The sequence below is a fragment of the Triturus cristatus genome, chromosome 3_2, assembly GCF_964204655.1.
Source record: "Triturus cristatus chromosome 3_2, aTriCri1.1, whole genome shotgun sequence".
NCBI classification, from domain to species: domain Eukaryota; kingdom Metazoa; phylum Chordata; class Amphibia; order Caudata; family Salamandridae; genus Triturus; species Triturus cristatus.
Genome location: NC_140584.1, coordinates 1,155,480,190 through 1,155,501,738, shown reverse-complemented (window position 1 = coordinate 1,155,501,738; position 21,549 = coordinate 1,155,480,190). Strand labels below are relative to the sequence as shown.

At 42.8% G+C, this 21,549-nt stretch overlaps 1 protein-coding gene across 1 annotated transcript; it reads right to left on the bottom strand.

Annotated features, from left to right (window-relative positions):
- Positions 1-961: 961 nt before the first annotated feature.
- Positions 962-18,681, bottom strand: LOC146859308 (keratin, type I cytoskeletal 19-like). Its single transcript, XM_085649981.1, has 8 exons — positions 18,226-18,681; positions 14,753-14,835; positions 12,678-12,834; positions 11,979-12,140; positions 10,630-10,755; positions 9,702-9,922; positions 7,022-7,053; positions 962-1,438 (listed from the first exon to the last, which is right to left on the bottom strand). The coding sequence occupies exons 1-8, from the start codon at positions 18,679-18,681 to the stop codon at positions 1,332-1,334; spliced, it is 1,344 nt and encodes a 447-aa protein (XP_085506107.1). The 3' UTR covers positions 962-1,331.
- Positions 18,682-21,549: the final 2,868 nt, after the last annotated feature.

The following is a 21,549-nucleotide window of genomic DNA, read 5'->3' as shown; positions in this document are numbered from 1 at the left end:
TTACAATACAAAACAACGCAAGCAACCCCAGACAGGTTTCACCCTTGTTGGAACTTGTCAGTGAGGTGTACCTTATATTCTGTTGGACAGTGAGCAAGGAATCTGGGTCTGGGCATACCCTATGCCTCATTCTAATGAGGCCTTTCTAGCCTGAGAGTACTCTGAGACTCTTTGTGTTCCCATCTGGAGGTGACCAGGCCTGGTAAGACTGGTTTGCAATTGGCTGACCTCCGTTGAGAGTGGCATACTGGACGAAAAATGATAGTCTAGAATGCAACTCCGAGTGATTGCCAGTGATGAGATTCATGCAGCATTCCCTCCATCACATTGTTGGTTGTTTTGGTAAGTACTGGTGTGCCTGCCCTCTTTTTGCTTGTCTGGGTGCTTAGTATAACACCATCATATTGCATTCTGCCCCCCAAAGCTCTGTGATGCCGTAAGCGTACAGAAATGTTAAACCAAAGCAGTATCTGGGAAGTCAGTGTGGGCAGAGTGGACTTCAGGCATTAAGAGGGATGTACTAGGAGACAATGCACACTCCCAGATGGTCACTTAAAATGCCAGGTGGCCCCAAAATACCTCAGGTGGCATTGAAAAGCCAACTTCTATATCTAGGAGAACTGCATGGTGCTAGGGACATATTCTGCTTTGGATTGAGGATACCGAGTGGCCAGCTGTGGGCGCTAGGCTAGTCTCTTGGTTATGCAAGTGGCTATTTATATGCACATGGTGTGGGTTTGCAGTAATAACTCTCCTTGCCCCCTAGGATGGGAGAGGCATATAGAACTTGCTGTCAGGAAGGTGTATTCTAGGCCCTGATGCTTTATCCCTTTGCTTTACTGATCATGTTCTGATTGGCTTTAGCTGTATTTGGGTGACTCTCTCCTTCTTTCTTATCAGCTGATATATCCTGGGAAATTGTTTATATACTAAAAAAAGGGCAAATGAGACACCCTTGACAGATCTTTGTAGATGATGTTTATTGAAAAGATGTATTGCAAGAAGCACAAGAGAAATACATGACCACCTTCAACACAACCCAATGCACGCCACTGTGAAAAACCACATCACATAAGAAGAAGCACAAAGTTGTAGAACTGAATGAGATTAAAGCCATCTCTAGCTTTGGAATAAACATCACATAATCCATTAATAGCTCCTCTTCAGAGCACTATTTTCTGAAAATGCTAAAGAAAGTGGTGGATTGTGGCGTTTGCTTCTAGAGGAAAGGCAAAGTGGCCATTGTGGCAGCTGTTTGTCGGTGTGAATGTGGTCAAGCAGGATGTTATATTCAGACTGAGCGGGACAACATGTGTGGTTCAGCAGCCAGATTAGTGAACCTGCTCCCGGGAGGAGACAACACTTCCATTCTCAATGTCTTCAGTGATCGACCGTACTTTGGTACTGCTGGAGATAGTGGTGTGTGTCCCTGAGGAGACTGAGGAGAAAGAGAAAGGTTTATTAGCATCTTTACAGTCAATCCCTTCCATAAACCTTCAAGCGGAATTGGTTTGACCCAAAATCACAGACACATTCTGCAAAACCAGGTTTAAATAAGATGTTAGCCACAGGGGCTACCAAATAGCATCTTTATGCAATGCAAAACACTTGTGGCCTTATTTATATGTTCAGTAGTGCAAGCTTCCCAGGGGTGTAGCTGCAATTGGTGCAGCAGATGAAGTGGCAGTGGGGCCCAGAGTCCTGATGACCCATTACACCCTGACAGTGCTGCACTTACTACCACATGTACAAGGTTCTAAAGGAAGTCACTCAGAGCACGATTCGTCCATTTAAAGTACGAATACAGGAGCACTACCGAAACATCCACAAAACAGATGACAGACAACCCTTAGTTGAACACTTCAATATGTACCATGAACATAATCGTAACTTCGTTTTCTGTGGTCTAGAAAAAATCAAACAACATGACAGAGGTGGTAACTTGGAACAACGTCTACGACAGAAGGAAAGTGCCTACATAATTGGCTATGGGACCGTAGAGACTGGCCTCAACAAAGATCAGGAATGGCATCATTGGCTATAAGACTCTTCAACTCATTAACAAACTGTTTCATATGAGTGGCCACTAAAAGAATCAGTAATCAATTATACCCTAATGATTCTCAGTGATTCAGGGAACCACCATATAATACTGTTGTACCGGAGACCAGTGTAAAGAGAAACTTGTGTGATATATTCTTTCTGAAACATATATGTATTTCTACAGCTTTGCCTAATTTCGGCATTTTTCTTTCTTCGTTCTCTTACCCTGGATATCATACAAACCCTATATCTTTATTGCCATAAACTACTTTCAAAAATGTTCCCCTTACTTTCTCCACTCTTCATGTACATTGTAACATATTGATTTGAATAGGGTTGTACTGGTCTATTAGGTGCTAGACCTATAATCAGTCTGATAACTTTTATACTTCACCCCCTAATATACTCAATATCTAAATGTCCTGTATAGAGCTAGCAACCGTTACTACCTTAATAATCTCTAGCTCCATCCCACTAATGAGCATGTTCGCCATGGTATTTTGACCACAAACATGGCCTGCAAATGAAAATTTACGAAATAAAACAATTAAAAATAAAAAACCAAAAATAAAAATCTAATTTGATGCCCTTCTTTGACTGCACCTCGAGCAGGAAAGGCAAGTTCGATTTTCTTATTCCTTCATGTTTCTTAACAAATAGGTAATTTGGAAAATATATGAATGCATTCAATTTAAATCAAAAATTCTCTTAATATCTCTGATCTCTATCCAAACTCATTTTACCCCTCTGCACACGTATAATGAAGCAATTTCTGCAATAACACTATACTAAAAGATGGTGTCTCAGATCATAAACCGTATCATCATTTAATGTTGTAGATACGTGTTTGGCCCCGAGAACCTTTCAAAGATGGCCCCGGACCACTCATGGCTCCCAAAAATAGGAAGTTTTGCTAGTATTTGACCACACTTGCTCTTAAAGATTCCCCGCCTTATTGCTCCTGATTATAAATGAATTTCGAGACCAACTTGAATTCTCGTTGTCCTTTGTATATAATACAAGGCACCGTTATATACTATTACCACATTACAAGATGGCGCCTAAGTTTTTCAAGCACTAATGCCACAGACACGTGATCGGCCGCGTTAGCCTTTTAAAGATGGCCGCGGACCACAACGCGAATATATCGCGGTGAGGAACACTAGTGGCGGTAATTTTTCCAAGACTGCAATTCTAGAGCCTGAAAGTAAGTAACTAGAAACAAACAGGCGGCCCCCTAACCTGTAACATAGATTCTCTGGGCTTCTGCCACTCGAATTTCTTACAACGGGGTTTACCCGGGTTTTCTTATGAGACCGCTCGCTCGTATTGATACTTACTATAGCCTTATAGCCCGCCGTAGCGGGCTATACCGGCTGTTAATGGCCCGCTGCAGCGTTAAAGGCCCGAGCCGAAGGCGAGGGACTTTAACAACAGCAGCGGGACATTAACAGCGGTATAGCCCTGCTACGAAGGGCTATAAGGCTATTAGAACATTCTGCCACTAGAGGGCAGAATGTTCTAACAAAACGAAGCCCTTCAGGGAGCGCGAGGGGATTCAAATCCCCTCCGGCTCCCTGAAGTCTTTGTTCACAGCCAGAGCTGTGAACAAAGACAATCATTGGAATGTTGGTGCTCCGGGCTTATACCAGCCAGTATTAGCCCGGAGCGCTCCATTGTCTTCAATGGAGCTGCCAACGTTCCAATGTTCTAATTAACATTAGAATATTCAATGAATCCAAATTATATGCATGTAGACTAGAGAGTAACATGATTCATTTCACCATAAGGTAGAGACTCCTGTTGATAGAGCTTACGAGCACTATGAGTGAAATCAATTAGCCATTGAATCGCGATTGTTACAAGTACCAATGCAAACACGCATGACTAAATTTTATTTGCTCGCAGGCGCTCGTACTCACTTTTTCCTTTCCCATTTCTTTATTTCCCTTCTCTATTGTTATTTTCATGCTCTCCTTCTCCTTCCTCTTTCCACGCCTACTCTGCTCCCTTTCTCTTTCTCCTTCCTGCTCATTTTCCTTATTGTGCAGAGGCCGGATCGTTTGTATTATACAGTGACCATGAACTATGATACATGAAGCGTTTGCATTTTGCTGTGTCCTGAATACTAAGGTATAAACTTGACCTTACCTATTTATCCAATTCGCCCACTGAGACAACTAACTTCTTCCTTATATCCCACCGACCTATACTAACAAAACATTGGTGTAGCAATATATCTTTCTTTTTGTCATTATGGTTGCCGTTTTTACCCTACCTTGATAAAGTTACAAATGTGTGGAAAGAACTTCTCTTACTGAGCACTGTCAAGATCACTATATTTGTGAAAATAACATTTACCTATTACGGATAATAAACGGGACACTTTACGTTTCTTGCATTTATATTCACTTGACGTGACTCCTGAGCACTGCTTCGTTGGTTTGGGTCTATACATATCACGAAGTAACTTTTTTCTAAACTTTTTTCTAAACCTTTTCCTAAATATCACCGGGTGATATTAGATTCCCTTTAAAGACCCCTTTCCTCTTAAGACTTATCCCTTTCCCCCCCCCTTTTTTCCTTTCAGCCTTGAGAAAGCCCTGGCCAGAAACCGTGCCACAAGGGCGAAACACGTGTTGGCTGCTCACCTCCGCTCCAAAATTGGCTTGTTCACCTTACCCTGATGAATGTATTTTGTTCTAATAATTGGACCAATTGAAATACAAGCCTTTCACTTGAACAAATAAATAACAATTTGGATTTACCAACTTATTGGATGTTTCTTGTCAAAGAAGGAGTGAAACTGACTCACTACTACATGCTACCAAATAGCATCTTTATGCAATGCAAAACACTTGTGGCCTTATTCATATGTTCAGTAGTGCAAGCTTCCCAGGGGTGTAGCTGCAATTGGTGCAGCAGATGAAGTGGCAGTGGGGCCCAGAGTCCTGATGACCCATTACACCCTGACAGTGCTGCACTTACTACCACATGTACAAGGTTCTAAAGGAAGTCACTCAGAAACTATTAATTGACTTGCAGGAGTTCTCATTCAAGGTCTCTGCAGTCAAAATAAATGTTTTAAAGATTCTTCAATGTAATTGTTTTGAATTTTAAAGCACTTAACGCTAATGGTTCCTACAATTCTGTCCTGATGAAGACCCCATTAAATGATGTTAAGGGGTCAAAACCTCGACTTTTCAGTCATATTTGCAGTGATTGCCGGACTTTGAGCAACCTAGCCACAATATTTTTTAATGGGGTTCTACATTTAATAGATGTCCTGATTGTTAAGGCATTTCTTGGTTATTCACACTGCATTGCTGTATTTTGCATTAGCACATTGATTACTTATTTTCACTCTCACTGCACCGTCACCTGTAGCACCTTTCCATATTTTGGAATTGGATTTTTACTCATGTAATGCGCACAGCAATTACATTTAGGATTCTTTAAAAGCATTTATTGTGATAGCAGGGTTCATTGAATAGGATAACCCCTGCAAATGTATTAAGTGCCTGATTATGAGTCTGGCGGTCCACGGACCACCAGACTAATGGGGGCACGGCAGTGGCAGTCCAGTCACCACCACACCGGCGGTACAATGCCCTATTACAATTAGGGCGGTTGGACAGCCATTGCACCGCCGCAACCACTAGCAGTCTGAGTGCCACAATATGCTTGGTGGTGCCCTGAGGCACTGCCAATCATATTACGACTTGCCTCACTGCCAGCGGTCTCATGGAGATTTTTCCTCCATGAAACTGCTGGCAGAGAGGATGAAAGAGGGCCCTACAGGGCCTCCCCTTGCCCCTGTGCACGGGGTGCATGCATGGGGTCACATGTTGTGCCTCCTTGTATTACTGCACCCACAGTTCCTGCATAGGAAGGAATGCATGCCATGGTGCATTTCTTCCCATGCAGGAACGTGCATGGCGGTCCCTAAGTGGTGCCATTTAAGGCTCACTAGGAGCCTTTAAACTGCACCACCACAGTAGAGGGTGTTTAAAGAAAAAAAAACACCAAAGTCCTTGACATGCAGAACTTTTCTCCATGGGTGTCAGGGAAATCTGCCTCTATGACATCGTGGCCCTGTGACAAATGGTTGCCAGGTCAAAGGCTTCTAATAGCCAGCTGAGGTTCCACAGGCAGAAAGCTGGCAGTATCCCCTTGTCCACCCGGAGCCTGGGTACCTCAGAATGTATGTTAAAGCTTCCTCCCCTTCAACTACTATAGCACTGCCTGTGGCATGACTAACACGTCTGAAGTCTCTACTGTGATCAGATTTCAGAACGCTCATTTACTATTAAGGGGCTGCTTCCCATTGTGATGTGTGGTGTGTAGCTTTCCACTTGTTCATTAAAACCCAATGTAACTCATGCAGCATGCAAGTTCAGAAATAAGGGATTGCCAATTAAACAGATTCTACATCTTTGCAGCATTGACCAACCCTAATTTGAGGGAAGTGTAGAGAAGGGTAAAAAACATAGTGCTTGCTTTTAGCCACAAGGCCCAAAATGATGGCCCAACAAAATAGCAAGGGTACATTAGAGGAAAGGAGTGGCACAGAAGATATAATAGAGACATTCACATTTCTATAGGAAATAAGTATTCGAGCAAATGATTGCGGGCAGAAACCTACTATAATAGATGTCGGAGGCAGCCAGGAGCAAAAAAATCTTGCATGAAAATATAAAAAATTTAGCGAAAAAACTTTTTTTTAAAAATGGTGGAGAAATGTAGACTTTGTAAAGTGCTAGAGGGCTGGAGAGAAGCACTTACCAAACAAGACTAGCTAAAACTAGAGATTGTCATCTTTGTAAATGGAGAAGACAGTGCCATGGGTGGACTAACAGATCCTGCTAAGCGTTACCTCCCATCAAATTCTCTGTTAATATTTAGATCAAAAACATTCATCAATAGACTACTACTGAAGCAAAGAGATTAGTTATCAAAAACAAGGTAATCATCTTACCTTCTTTACCTCCAGGAAAATAGGATCTGTTTCTGTGAAGATAAAAAGAAAAATATGTAAGATACTTTGTGCATTAACGTTTACAGAACAAAGAAGCTGTGTTTTTTAAGGTCATACATGTAAAAGCATGAGCTGAAAGAGAAGTTGGTGAGATCTGAAGATCAACAACGTAGTTTATTTATGTATTTGAGAATTTTTTTGAAGCAGTGACATCTGTGAAAGCAGACTTCCTAGGCTATAGGAATGTATATGTATTGTTAGGACAGGTTTTAAAACAACTGAGTAGGCAAGACATTCATTAAGAAATATGCATGTTGCAATTCCAAATCCTCTAATGACTAGCTTGGTATTTAGCCATTGTGAGTTCGAATTGCATGGGTTAATAATGCCACTATTTGAGAATGATTTTAGTTATGGCCATAGAAACACATTTGGACACACTCAAAGTCCTGCACAGATTCCACACAGTGTTTGCAGCTGATTTCAAATTCCGATTTTAGGAAAATGTACACTCAGGCTTCTGTATTATCCCAAGCAAATTTCTCCAGATATCACACGAAGGATTTTGCATGGGGAAATCAAGTCGAAAATTAGTAAAACACGCGGGGGCTTATTTACACGCCCCTTGCGTCGCCTGTGCATCACTTTTTGTGACGCACTACCGGCGCAACATGCTGGCACATATTTACAAGGACACGTAAAGCCACCCTGCGTGGCTTATAGTGTCCTTGTAAATATGCCCCTTTACACGCAGCACTTTGCGTGAAAGGGGCGTGCAATGAGTGTCTCTGTGGGTATTCCCACACAACACCCATGCCTTTTGCCGCATTTCCAGATTTACGAGAAATCGTAAACTTGGAAATTGGTCAGAATGCTACGCCTCCGCAGGGGAGGCGTAGGGAGGCTTAACGAGGAGAAATGTTTGAATTGTTCCTTGTTCTTTCCTCTTTCTATGCGTGCCGCATTCCGCAGCACACATAGAATGAGGAAATCACCTCTTGTGATTGTTTATGTGCAGGAAGGTGTCCCTTCCTGCACATAAACAATCATTAAAAAAATGACGTTTTGCAAATTTTATGTGTGCTGCATTAAGCTGCACACATAGAAGTTTCGAAACGCCATTTCAGATTGTTTATGTGCAGGAAGAGGCACCTTCCTGCACATAAACAATGACTCCCCTCAACTCAGGCACACTTGCACTCTGGTACAAGGGTGCCTGTGTAGACGCATGGCAGCTAATTGTGTGCCAGCGCAGAAGAGAGCAAAGGGATCCGTCATATCATTGTAGCCAAATGGCTTGCGGCACCACGCTGCGTTTATTCCTTGTAAATAAGTTGTTAACTATCACTGCCTGTCTCCAGAAAGATATCAGATTTTCCTAAGCAACTTTTCCACTGAAAGGAGAGAAATCATTAGCAAATACAGTAAGAAAATTGACAATTTTGAGGTTTCGGTCTTCAGGTGCTGTCTTACAGACTACACATAACAGAAACTGATGTGAGAATCCCACTGTCATTGTTTTTATTTTCTGTTTCTCAGATTAGTTTCTATTGATTCCAGGCAGCATCGCTAAATTTAAGTATGCGGGCAGGCTAGGGTCTTGGACTAACAATTTAGCACACAAGGTGTTTCAGGTATGCCTTTGATTTGTACTGAGGGTACAGCCGAGTGCACTTTGTCAATTTGTTTCTAATTGATAATGAAAATCCTTTCGTCTTCTCTCTCTATTTTTTGTGTTTTTCATATATCGATTCGGAATTATTGATCTATTTTTACATGACTATCAAGGCTGAGATTCCATTGCAAAGTCTTTCCTCCATATTTAGTCCTATGACAAGTCTACATTTCCTTTCCAACTCATCTCTTTATGTTCCTAGCTCACCCCTTGATCCAGATCACTTCCTGTGTCAGAAAACACATCTAATGCATGCAGTGGATGAGTGGAGAGGGAAAGTGAATGGCAGCAAAATTGTAGGTCGGTTGCAGAAAATAAATACAGGCTAAAACAATTACTCGGATGGTGTCCTGGTCTGCACCATTCATATGGACGTATTTGCATTAAGGCAAAGAGAACTGACCATTCATCACCAAGATCTTAGGAGATGTACAGATAACAGAAGACCCACTGTCCTATGGCACCACCAGAAGCAGATCATTGGTCCTCCATGATTCTACCTCCCTAGCAGACGTCTGAGAACAACTGACTCGGAACTGGTCGCTGTCCCAAAGATCAACGGAGAATGGTTGGGTGGTCATTCCTTTAGATACCTGACAGCCAGTTTTCAGAGTTTTATATAGCGCGAACTAGACCCAAATCCAACCAGGTATCAGAGCGCTTTACATAGCACCAGTTACATTACATGAGGACATACATTTATTTATTTATTTATTTATTTTTACGCTCTTCCGCTGGAGTTGAGACTGGAAGGTGCAGAGTCCATTTTCCAGGAAAATCTTAAAACCTGGCTCTTCAGGCAAATATAAGGAATGAGTGAGGCAGACAGCAGACCGGTGGTGGTTCTTTGGTAGCCTAGCGCGGGGACACTCCATATGGAGAATCCATGCGCTTTACAAAACTGCTAACATAACAACATCACATAACACGGTTCCATTGGCTCGTTATCCATACTTGGAGTAATAGCTACATGTTAGCGAATAAACCCCTTTGCAGAATACTTACGGAATGTCCTCCCCGTCCAGTAAGCGGCGGTAGGTGGCGATCTCCAGCTCTAGGCGTGTTTTCACATCCATCAGCACCTTGTAGTCATAGTTCTGGCGTTCCAGGTCGCTCCGAAGCTCGGCCAGCTGCTCCTCCATGTTGCTGATCAAGGCCTGGACTTGGCTGAGCTGGGCACAGTACCGGCCTTCGGTCTCCGCCAAGGTTCCTTCTAGCGCACTTTTCTGAGAACAAAAAGAGGGAATAGGGATTTGGAGGGCTAGCATAGTATCATTCTCATTGCATAGTGTCATTCTCACTGCATAGTGTAGGATTTACCCATTTCATTATCAAATTGCATTTTAAGGAAGCAGAGCATCAGACCCATTACACCTCCCGCATTGCAGTTATCAAATGAATATGAAGAAATTGGGGGCTGCCTAGGGCAGGAAAAAATAGAGCAGCCATGGTGCGGAAAGGCGTGTCCTACATTGAGCGGGTCTTTGGGCACTGTGTCTGCTTCTGGACGCCAGCAAAGGGCCTGCTGTAAGTGTGTTTATAACAGTGGCAAATTGTGACACCTAATGCACCACTAAAAGTGATAGGGTAAGTGAGAGGTTGGCCAGAAGGGTCTGTACCAATATTTTTGGATGCCCATTTCCGCCAGCCGTTGTAGGTCCCCCTAAGTCCAAATGCAAGTGAGGGTTGCAGTCACATATTCACCCACCTACTCCATCTAAATTTTAGAGGTGGAATTAATGAGTGATGAAAAGCAATGTCAGTGGAAGGACATTAGGCATCAAAAAAACATCAAATACATTGACTGATCAACCTTATCGATTGGTATGCTGCCAACTTTTGGGAAAGGCTGGTTGATGCCTCCTGTTCCTACCCTCTTGGCATGACATAGGTGCATCCCAAGAGAACATGCCTGGTGTGAAGTCATACCTACCATGCTTAGCTGAGCCTGCAGGTCGATCTCCAAGCCTTGGACGCTGTGTCTCAACTCAATGATTTCCGTCTGCACAGACTGCAGTTGTGACGCACTCGAAGTCACCTGTTGACTCAGTTCTTCACTCTGAAATGTAAAGAAAGTACATACACAGGCTTCTCAGTGAGGTATGAACATTTTAATCTGGTTTAAAGTTTTTTTGTTAGGAAGATGTTCCACCCGCAAGTGCGTTAGGAGAACAGAAGAGAACAGTGCCGGATTACCAAATAGGAAAACTAGGCACCGGCCTATGGGCCCCACTCCTTTTAGGGGCCCAGCGACAATGGATCAAAATAATATTGATTTGATATTGAAAGAAAATTACAATCAAGTGTTCTTAAATATTGCTTCCAAAAGATAGAAAAAAATGAATCAACTCAAAGAAACAAAACTTTTACATTATACAGAAAATACTGTATTAATGTAATGTACCCATTAACAACTTAAAGTACATGAACCAGTGACATCAGATTCACATAATAGTTTGTCTCTAAAAAGCTCATCTTCTGGTAGCTGGCAGTTTGTAAAAAAATCTGGTACATTCGGTATTGGGAGATAACTTACGAGGGGGCCCCCGAAATTTTGACTGCCTAGGGACCTCTGCAGGATTTAATCTGGCACCGGAAGTGAAGACTACCTCTGCCAAACTGAGAAATGTACACAATATTGGAAGATGGCTGACATGATATTGTGGCTTTAGACCCTGAAATGGCAGCCTCAAGGCGGGACCCACCTCAAGGAAAGAAGTCTAGATTCTATGACAGTGATTTCACTGTGCCTTGTGCATATCAGCATATGTGGGTGATAGAATTGTTCTTTCAAAGTCCCAGTACATTCCCAGTACTCACATTACAAGCATCTCCGGGCATGCTGAGAACTGATGGCTGACATGATATTGTGGCTTTAGACCCTGAAATGGCAGCCTCTTCTACAGTGGGACCCACCTCAAGGAAAGAAGTCTAGATTCTATGGCAGTGATTTCACTGTGCCATGTGCGTATCAGCATATGTGGGTGATAGAATTGTTCTTTCAAAGTCCCAGTACATTCCCAGTACTCACATTACATGCTGGGAACTGATGGCTGACCTGCCACCATTGTTGTCAGCACTTCCACTGCCCAAATAACATCCTGCATGAGGCCGAGGACCAATATTACACTTGCTTAAAGACTGTCTTCTGCCATATTCAAAATAGGGTGTAAGAATATTGAGAATGAAGGATGGGGCTCTAGCAGAAGTTTGCCAGCTGTCCAAAAACAACCCTTCTTTAATTCAGACCCTTGGTTTGTGAGTTTTCAGTGGGGACTTTACCTTGGTGGTGAACCAGGTCTCGGCCTCTTGCCTATTCTTTTCCATCACCCTCTCATATTGGTCTCTCATTTCATTCAGGATCCTGTTGAGATCAACAGATGGTGCGGCATCCACTTCCACGTTGACCCGGGCTCCGAGCTGAGCTCGCAGTATGGTCACTTCCTGTGGGGAGAATATTGAAGTAAGAAGGAAGCGATAGATAGCACACTCATCGGTTACTCGCGACCGTTCACAGAGCTCTGCGGGTTACCAAAGAGGAGGCAGAGAGGCAGCACGGAATGTCGTGAACTGTGTGAGATCCAGCCCTTAATCTCAATAAAATGTCACACAGGAAAACATCAGCTATGGTTTGGGCATGTTGGCAGAGTGGTGCTGTCCTGTGTTTGCTCTGTTAGTCTTACTGTAGACATTCACAATCCAGTCCCTGGCAGCAAATGGTAGGGTGTGATTTATCAATATTCATATTAATAAGTCTGGGACTGGTTTGTGGATAACATTTGCATTACCATTGAAAATCCTGAATTATTTACAGACTGCTAGGGCTAGAAATGCAAACCCTCAACATTCTATTCATGGCCAACACATGGATCATTAAATAACGCAGAGGTGAAGTCAGATTAGCAAAGTAATGCACACGTTGCAAAGACCTCTCTGCCACCAGACCCTGGTCTTATTTGATAGACTATTGCTAGGCAGCACCTCTTCATGGTTCTTCTTCAGGTGCACCAGCTCTTCCTTCAAGTTCTCAATTTGCAGCTCCAGGTCACTCCTCTCCAGGGTGAGTTCATCAAGGACCCTCCGCAGGCCATTTACATCAGCTTCCACGCTCTGGCGAAGACCCTGCTCCACTTCAAACCTGGGAGGGTGAGAGTAGACATCAAAAACTTCTGGGATCTGGAAGATAGGTTTCGAAAGGGAAGACTGGCACAGTATATTGTGTGATGAGGCGGGACTGGCTCACCATGGGTAAGCTCCTTATTATTAAGCATTCACCTCTGGCCACTTAGATCCAAATGCCAAAGTTGACTGGTAAATATTCAATGTACTTTGTAAAATTCACTTGACGCAGTGAAAGCCCGAGGGTCTGATTTATCAAAAACGCATAAATGCTAAATATGTAGACTCGGACGATGCACTGCAGACATTCAGGACTTTTCTCCTATTCTCATATGTTTTCGGCAAATATCAAGAAAATCTATGACTGTCAGATATGTCATCACAGACCAGAAAATGTACTGGGGTTAGGCAATATGTCCACTTGCACAACGTTTGTTCTTTTTCCTTCAGATAGATAACATTGTTATCCATGTGAAGAAATCATTCAGTTACACACCCTTACAAATGGGGGCCTTAGATGCATTTATCCAAACACATTTCACCCCATAAACCTGCATGAGGATTGAGGTGCAGTAAATGTAATCAGGTGAGCTCTAATGTTTGTAGTGTCCTAGCGCTTTACTCTTTGAATATCATTTTCAAAGTCCCCCAGCTGTCCTCATTTCCCCCTCCTTTCTTATATAGCGCAAACTCGGCCCAAAGTCAACAGAGCTCTTTAGTTGAGCATCTCATTACATTAAAGAAGGTCAGATTGATTTTTTTTCATTGACTTCCATCTGTTTTTCTTCTGTTCCTGTCTTATTCTATTTATTTGTCTTCTGTTACTGTTCCATTCCTCCTATTTCCACATATTTTTCTTCTGTTCCTGTTCCAATCCTTTAATTCTTACCTGTCTAAGACCACTCTTGTCTTCTTCCTACTTTTTTGTATTGCTAATGTTTATACTAAAGCATTTAGGGGACAATTTCTATCTTGGCGGTATCGATACTCCATCACAATGGCAACAGAGTATCTATACCCCCAAGTTAATAGTCCGCCTGCCCAATTTAGATGCAGGTTGACCATAGGTTTTATTACGGAATAGGCTACTCCGTCTCCGCTGTGATTAAATCCCTCCAATGGCCCTATGGAGTACAGGGCGTCAGAGACAGACCTGGAATTCCACCCACTTGATTTAGATGGGCGAAATAAGAAGTCAGTTTTCACTGCCTGTCAGTAAAATCATGGTAGTATGGGACAGTGAAAACTGCTAAATACTCCTCTCACCATGGGAGGGGAGAGGACTCCTATGGTGAGGGTACGTTTTCTTTTCTTTAAAAAAATTCAGTTTCAGGATTTTCATTTAAAAAACATAAAAATACAATTTTAATGTCAGGATCCATCCTGTTGATGTATGAACTATAACAGCGGTTCCTGCCAATGCTTTATAAATGACCGCAAGCTTGGCAGTCATTTACATATTCAGCAGACAGCATCCCTATCAGGGCGATGGAGTAATTTACTCTATCAGCCTATTGGGGAAACAGGCCGCCCGTCCAAAATCTCAATTATTCCCTTTGTCTGCAAACATGGGCTTCAAGTGGGTGAGTCAGGGGTTTCCTTAAAGCTATAGCCTCCTTTCTCTTCTTTCATTATGGAATCTGGGAGATATAATCATCCCGGGAGGAACGTATCACACAACACTGCACCACAATAATCTAACGTATTGGAAACCCAACCACTATGATTCCTTGTAAAAGAGAACTACTAGAAACATATAAATGAAAGAATATATCCATATCAATGAAGGATCAATCAATAGTACCCTTATGTAGATCCTTATTCAGATTCATCATATCACAAACTAACGTTGTACGGCTCCGCGAGTAGTAGCGTGGTCTGGTATTTATCACATGGAAAAATATACATGAAATGGTCCAGTCTATTAGAAGACCTACTTGTTGCGGAAATCGTCAGCAGCAAGCCTGGCATTGTCAGTTTGCAGAACACATTTGGCGTTATCCATAGTGGCGGCCTGGATCTGAAACACAAAGCAAACTTTCAGGTAAGGACAGACACTGATTAGCAGGAATGCGCATGTGATGGTTTGATATTAATTCAGAATAGGCAACAAGGAGAGATATTAAGAAAAAATGGAGGAGCTGAAGGGGTTTAGGGACACAATTCTATATGCTGAAAAGGTCCGCTGCAGTTCTAAGAATTTCATTTCTCTCTCCATCTCTCAAAATACTCTTGAACCACCATGAATTTTCACAAAGGAACGTTAATCTATGCCTAAAGAACCTTAACGTATGGGGTTCTTCATTGTTTGAGAAAGCTCTTCTACCACACAGTCTTAGACATAGCGGTTGGGGGATTGCTTAACTTTAAGGTTGCTTGACAATTGTATTAGAGCAGTGCAACGGAAATACAGAAACTAGATATTTCATTATCGACATTCCATACATAAACACTTATATGGTTGTAGTCAATTGAATAGTGGAAGGAGGCACACATGTGATTTTGTGATGAGGTCAGGTTTTCTTGGTTTCATGTTTGGACCCTGATGTTCCATTTGTAGTGTATGAATTGTTCTAGGGTGCAGGAGGGTCTCCGTTGCTGTGTGGGAGCGCATTCCTATGGAAGGCACCAAGTACCTCACAGTTGATTGGGACCATAAGGGTGCACACTGCATCCATTCTATAGTAGAAGAGCTTTCTCAAACAATGAAGTGGAGAGGTGTGGCTCACTGGTTAGAGGTGGCAGATCCGTAAGCAGAGAATCGGCCAGAGACCAGGGTTCAATTCCCGACGCGGCAGGGTCGTGGACCAAGGGTCAAAACGGACTCGATAATTCTCACCTCTGTACCTACTCTAACCAGGAACACACTCGGCAACTCTGGCCATTAAGCTTGCCTCATCTCTACAACAGCCCCCCACAGACGCCGGGGATGCCTGGTTTCACCTTGGAGATACCCAGAAAGGGACCATCTCACAGGGATAGCCAGGACGGGTTCCCCAGCGGTCTACAGCGCCGGGACGCCCCGTTGCTGGGGCAGCTGTGCGCTTTACAAGTCTACAACATTTACATTTACATTTGGCCAACCATTACCGTTCTGGAATCTCCCTCAAGTGTCCTACTGAGAAACACTCCTTTCAGAAGTCTTTTCCTGCTTGGCTTTGACATCATCAAAAAAATATCCTTTCCTTTTTCTTACAAGAGCACAAAATCAGCATGAAATCTAGGTTACGGGAGAACTACTTAGCTTGAAGAAGGAAGGGAACTAAAAAAAGAGGAATTGGAATGGAGCGGACGCTCTCCAGGTTCACCATAGTATTGAAAATTGACCTTCCCGTTTAGGGGAATAAGTGAGTCCATTCAGTGGGCCCGATTCACAGAACAAACTTAAGACAAAATCCTAAACTTAGTACCATTTTGGTATTCACAGAATGCACTTACTACTTCTGGTATTCACAGAATGAACTTACTACTTTTGCGATTCACAGAATAAACTTACTACTTTTGCTATTCACAGAATGGATTTACAACTACTAACTTTACGTCCGCACTCGGGCCGGAAATTCCGGCCCGGAGGCGGGGCTTCCGGGCCAGAGGCGGAGCTTCCGGCCCAGAGGTGGAGATTTTGGCCATGGCTAAATCTCCGCCACTGGCCGGAATCCCCACCTCTGGGCCGGAAGCTCCGCCTCCGGGCCGGAAGCTCCGCCTCCGGGCCTGAATTTCCGGCCCGAGTGCGGACATAAAGTTAGTAGTCGTAAATCCATTCTGTGAATAGCAAAAGTAGTAAGTTTATTCTGTGAATCGCAAAAGTAGTAAGTTCATTCTGTGAATACCAGAAGTAGTAAGTGCATTCTGTGAATACCAAAATGGTACTAAGTTTAGGATTTTGTCTTAAGTTTGTTCTGTGAATCGGGCCCAATGTCTTTAAACACACAGACAGCACAGATTCAATGCCATCAGGTTAGGAGGGTAGAGGCATCCATGGCATGTAACTGACTTATCTCCTCTCTGGCATCTTTCCAACTATAATTCTGTCTAGTTCCAAAGACTGTGGCCCATTACAGCCTGAAGGTTTCTAACTGAGACATAATCTGGCATTTCAAGTCCACATTCGATTCTGCAGCCGCCTACTTGGCCCCTAATCACTACCACTCTTGGTAGATGGCGTTAACCTCAGCAGAAGACCCTAGGACTGATCTGACATGAGTTGGGAGCTGGTCTTTGCTCTGCCAGCCACAGCATCTCCTAGAGCTGCCAGTGCTCCAAGGGCACCATCTCACCCCTCGATTCTGTATGCTGAACGCACTGATATCAAAGTCACAGTCTGTCTTGTATGCCAGTTTGCTCAACCATGAAACTGGCAACCAGTAAAAAACAACCCTATGTCTAATGGAAAATAATTTGCAAAGAGTCTATGGTGTTCATTAAAACTGCTAACCGTGACCACTGGCCACTAAAGAAAACAAGATGGCGCCGCTGCAATTATTTCCTTCAATAAACTCTTGCATGGGTCACGAAGCTTGAGTCATTTGTTACAGTTTCTTAAATAAATGGACTCCTAGAGAAAAAGCTTTGTGCTCTGGGCAGGAGTTCATGAACTAAAGCAAACATGCTGGCAAGGATGTCTGGATAAATGTGCTCCTAAAACACATGTACGCTATTCTCTGTTGTCGGGCCTTAAATTGGTAAGATTTACATTTCCAATGAAGTACAATTTGACAGTATGAAATCAGCCGTGAAACATTTGGCGGTGTCTCTCGTTCAGAAAGCACCAGTGCCTTGAGCATTCAGTTAGGTCACCTTGACTCCTTCTTTGTATCTCCCCCAAATCCCCTGGAGTTTAGAGCCTGCGGAATGCGAGCACTTCCTTCTTTGGGTTTCCTAACTGTGCAACGTCCTTTTCAAGTGTACTGGTGAATCAGTACATTTTCCTTTGTCATAACTGGCCACCTCGTACCATACAGAGCTTTTCTGTTCACTTGCAAAAGACTTTTAAAACATTAAAACAACCTCAGTGGAAAAATAGGGAGAAAAACCTCGGATCATTGGTACTCTGAGAAGAAGAAAATATGCAAAAACTTCCCCCTTTTCCCCTGGGTCTTCACAAAGACAGCTCCCTATAAACAGACTTCCCAAGACATCGCTTTCAATGTCTCTCACAAACTTCTGTCCGTCAAACAATGTTGATTTGTAGGGAATGAAGATGTTTAGAAGTGCACATCTAGACGAGCATAAATTCAGGGTATAATGGAGGGCATTCTTCAGAAGGCAATAACAACTTCTTGCATAGGGGATAAACTACTAATGACACTTGCCATATACTATCAAATCTCTTACGATTGTTCATGCCCTTCGTAAACTAGCCAGGAAGAAGGATTGAAGCAGCAACATCCTAACAGAAGGGATGCTCTACCTTGTTTTGAAGCTCTTCGATGGTCCTGAAGTACGGATGGAAGTCTGGGGACATGTATGGTACTTGCTTGTCGTACCACTCTCTGATCTGCCGCTCCAGTTGGCTGTTCTCCTGCTCCAAAGAATGCACCTTTCCCAGGTAGGTGGCTAGGCGGTCATTCAGGTACTGCATGGTCTCCTTCTCGTTGACATTAAGGAGGCCCTCGTTGACCCAGCCGCCTCCATAGCCACCGCCCATCCCAGTTGAAAACTGAGACATGGAGATGCCTCCGCTGCCTCCATGGATGCTTGGAGCTCTGTAGGAGCCTCCCACATGGACAGAAGACATGCGGGAAGAGACACCACTACCTCCCAGACCTCCAAGCCCAGAGGATGTGGAATAGCGAACGCTCCCGCCTGGGAGGCCACCTTTCAGAGACCCAGAAGAGGAGTAGCTCTGCCTGATGCTATGGCTCATGATGACAGAAGGTAAGGGTCCAAATCAAGCCAACTCTGCGTGCTCTTGGGTTATTCCGCCTACGGTGGAAGCAGAGTCCGTGGACAGCTTCTTTTATAGCTCCTGCAGAGGGAGTTTCTGGAGGAAAAAAGATTTTTACTGGGGATTTTTTATTGGCATGACACATGCATTCTCATCCATGCCAAGACATCTGAGGTACATGAAATTGGACGTAAAATTTAGCCATTTTATTGTGTGGCATTTGAAGGACCAGGAGTCTATCATTATACAAGAACAGGCGCGCATCGCTTCATACCTGAGGCTTCAGTTTTATGGTAATGGAGCATCCTATAAATGCAAATCTGGAGAGAATCCTCACGCCATGCTTGGTGTAATTACAGGGACATGCCCGGGACAGGCACACATAACATTACTGCAAGAGCCACTTTTGCACCATTACACTCCTCTTAGCTGAATCTCTGTTCTGAGCATCTTGACACTAGCTGTGATCTGCAGACACTTTCTAACTTCATTTTTCAGCCTTGAATGAGGGCCAAGGGAGGGTTAGAATCTTGGCCAAGGGAAGAGATGAGCACTGTAGGAAATGTATCTGCAAGCCCTGCAGTGTTATGCTATCACGGGGTCCCTTGAGGTTGCGATTCTCATATTACCATGACTAGAGAATCTGGATTTCATTAAAGACACGGAGGCTGACATTATGCATTATCCTTTAATGCAGTCTCCAAGCAGCCGCATTACATCACAATAACAAGTATTCCAGAATAGAATATAGTAAATACATAAAGGGCATGAGCCAAGTATAATCTGCCTCTATAAATGCGGATAAAAGATAAAGGAACATGAAATCAAAACAAATTTGAAATGTCCAAACAGCTTTAGAATGATCTTCAGGTGTTCATCACAAGAAGAGACGAAGAGAAGAAGATAAAGAATCCAAATGTTTCGGAGTTATGAAGAGTTACCTGAAAAGAGAAAGAGAGTTGAAAGGACTATTGCCAGAAATAGCAAATACAAGTGAGAAGAAACAATTTACATTGTGAATTATAAACTAGCATTTAAAAAATTTTGTGCGCTAAACAAACGTTTAATGTATCAAAACAAATCAGATTACTCATCCCAGGGAGGGATGGGAGGGATAATGTCAGCCTCCGTGTCTTTAATGAAATCCAGATTCTCTAGTCATGTTAATATGAGAATCGCAATTTCATTACAAGAACGGAGGCTACATTATGCATGTTGGTAGCTTTGTAAGACTGCGTCAGACATATGTTCGATAGGCTTACAGTAGTGTTGAGCAAAAGTGCTAGTGTTAGATCAGTCTGCTGTTTGAGGATGTCGTCTAACTTACTTCCAGACCAAAGAGATTTACTCGCCATAGCACCTCTAACTGAGTGAGCTTGATATTTTCTTAGGTCGATACCAGCTAGACTCATGACGGTTTTAACCCATCTAGCGATGGAGGTTGAGTTATAGGTTTATGTGGTTTAACAAACAAAATGAGTAATTGCTTAACATTAGGTGCACGAAGGGTAGACATTCTCTAATCATATTCTCTCATACAATCAACTACACAAAGTTTAGGGCAGAAATCGAAGCGTGGGTAGAATATAGAATCAGACATGGTTTTAGTTCTTCTATAAATCTGAAAATTAACATCAAACATGTTATAGGATCTATTTGAAATATCTAAAGCCATAACATCAGAAACCCTTTGACAGGAAATTAGGCATAACAGGGTCGCAAGTTTGATAGAGAGGTTTTTTCTATTTAGGAGAGAATTATCCGGCCAGTTAGTAAAAAGATCTAGGATTAAATTCACGTCCCATAGAGACTCGTATTTGGGTCTGGGGGGTCTTCTTAGACGAATACTTTTCATAACCCTGCAAATTATGACATTTTTACCTACCGTTTTACCATTGACTAGAGTGTGGCCAGCTGAGATAGCTGATCTATAGCAATTGATGGTTCTATAGCTGAGACCTCTGTCGAATTGTTCAACAAGAAAATGTACTATGTCTTCAATAGGTGCTTCCAAGGAATCCAGGTTTCTTTCCAGGCACCAACAAACCCAGCGTCTCCATATGTTGTTGTATCTATAGTGAGTCCCTGTGGCCCAGGACTCTCTAAGGAGAGTTGCAGCTGATGACGAAAGGCCTAAGATTTCGTTAGATCTCCTGACACTTTCCAAGCAAGGAGGTTCAAATTCCCTGTCTGGATTAGGGGGTGACTTCCGCCATCTATGTCTGTTAGGAGATATTCTTGGCAAGGGATTGGGAAAGGGATTCTGTAGGTTAGTTCTAGAGCAGTGGGGAACAATGCTTGAGATGGCCAAAAGGGAGTTAACAGGACGATGGAACATTGGTCTGGTCTCACTTTCTGTAAAACCCTTTGGATCATTGCGAAGGGAGGAGAGGCGTATGCTTTCAGACCTTTCCAAGATTGGAGAAAGGCATTCACTGCTAGAGCACCGGGATCAGGCATCCAGCTGAAATACTTGGGAAGTCAGTCAGTCAGTCAGTTTAACTTTATTTCAGCGTATAGCCATAAAAGCAAAATTCAAAATAATAACACATTTTACATACATAACCCAGACTAACAATATTTTGTTTTTTAACATATAATTGACAAAAAGTTTATTACTCCACGATACAGCTATACCGCATATTAAAAATATAAATAACAGTTTTTAAATTAGTTAAAAGCCAGAATTTAAATATCTAAAAACTGAATAGGACTAGGGGAGACAGTACTTCATGTTTCTATATGAAAAAGGAAATAGGTAGGCTCCCCTCCTTACACTACAATTTGTAACCAAACCGTTTCCTAATGAGATACACATTAAACAAGAATTTACTTATGCCAAACACA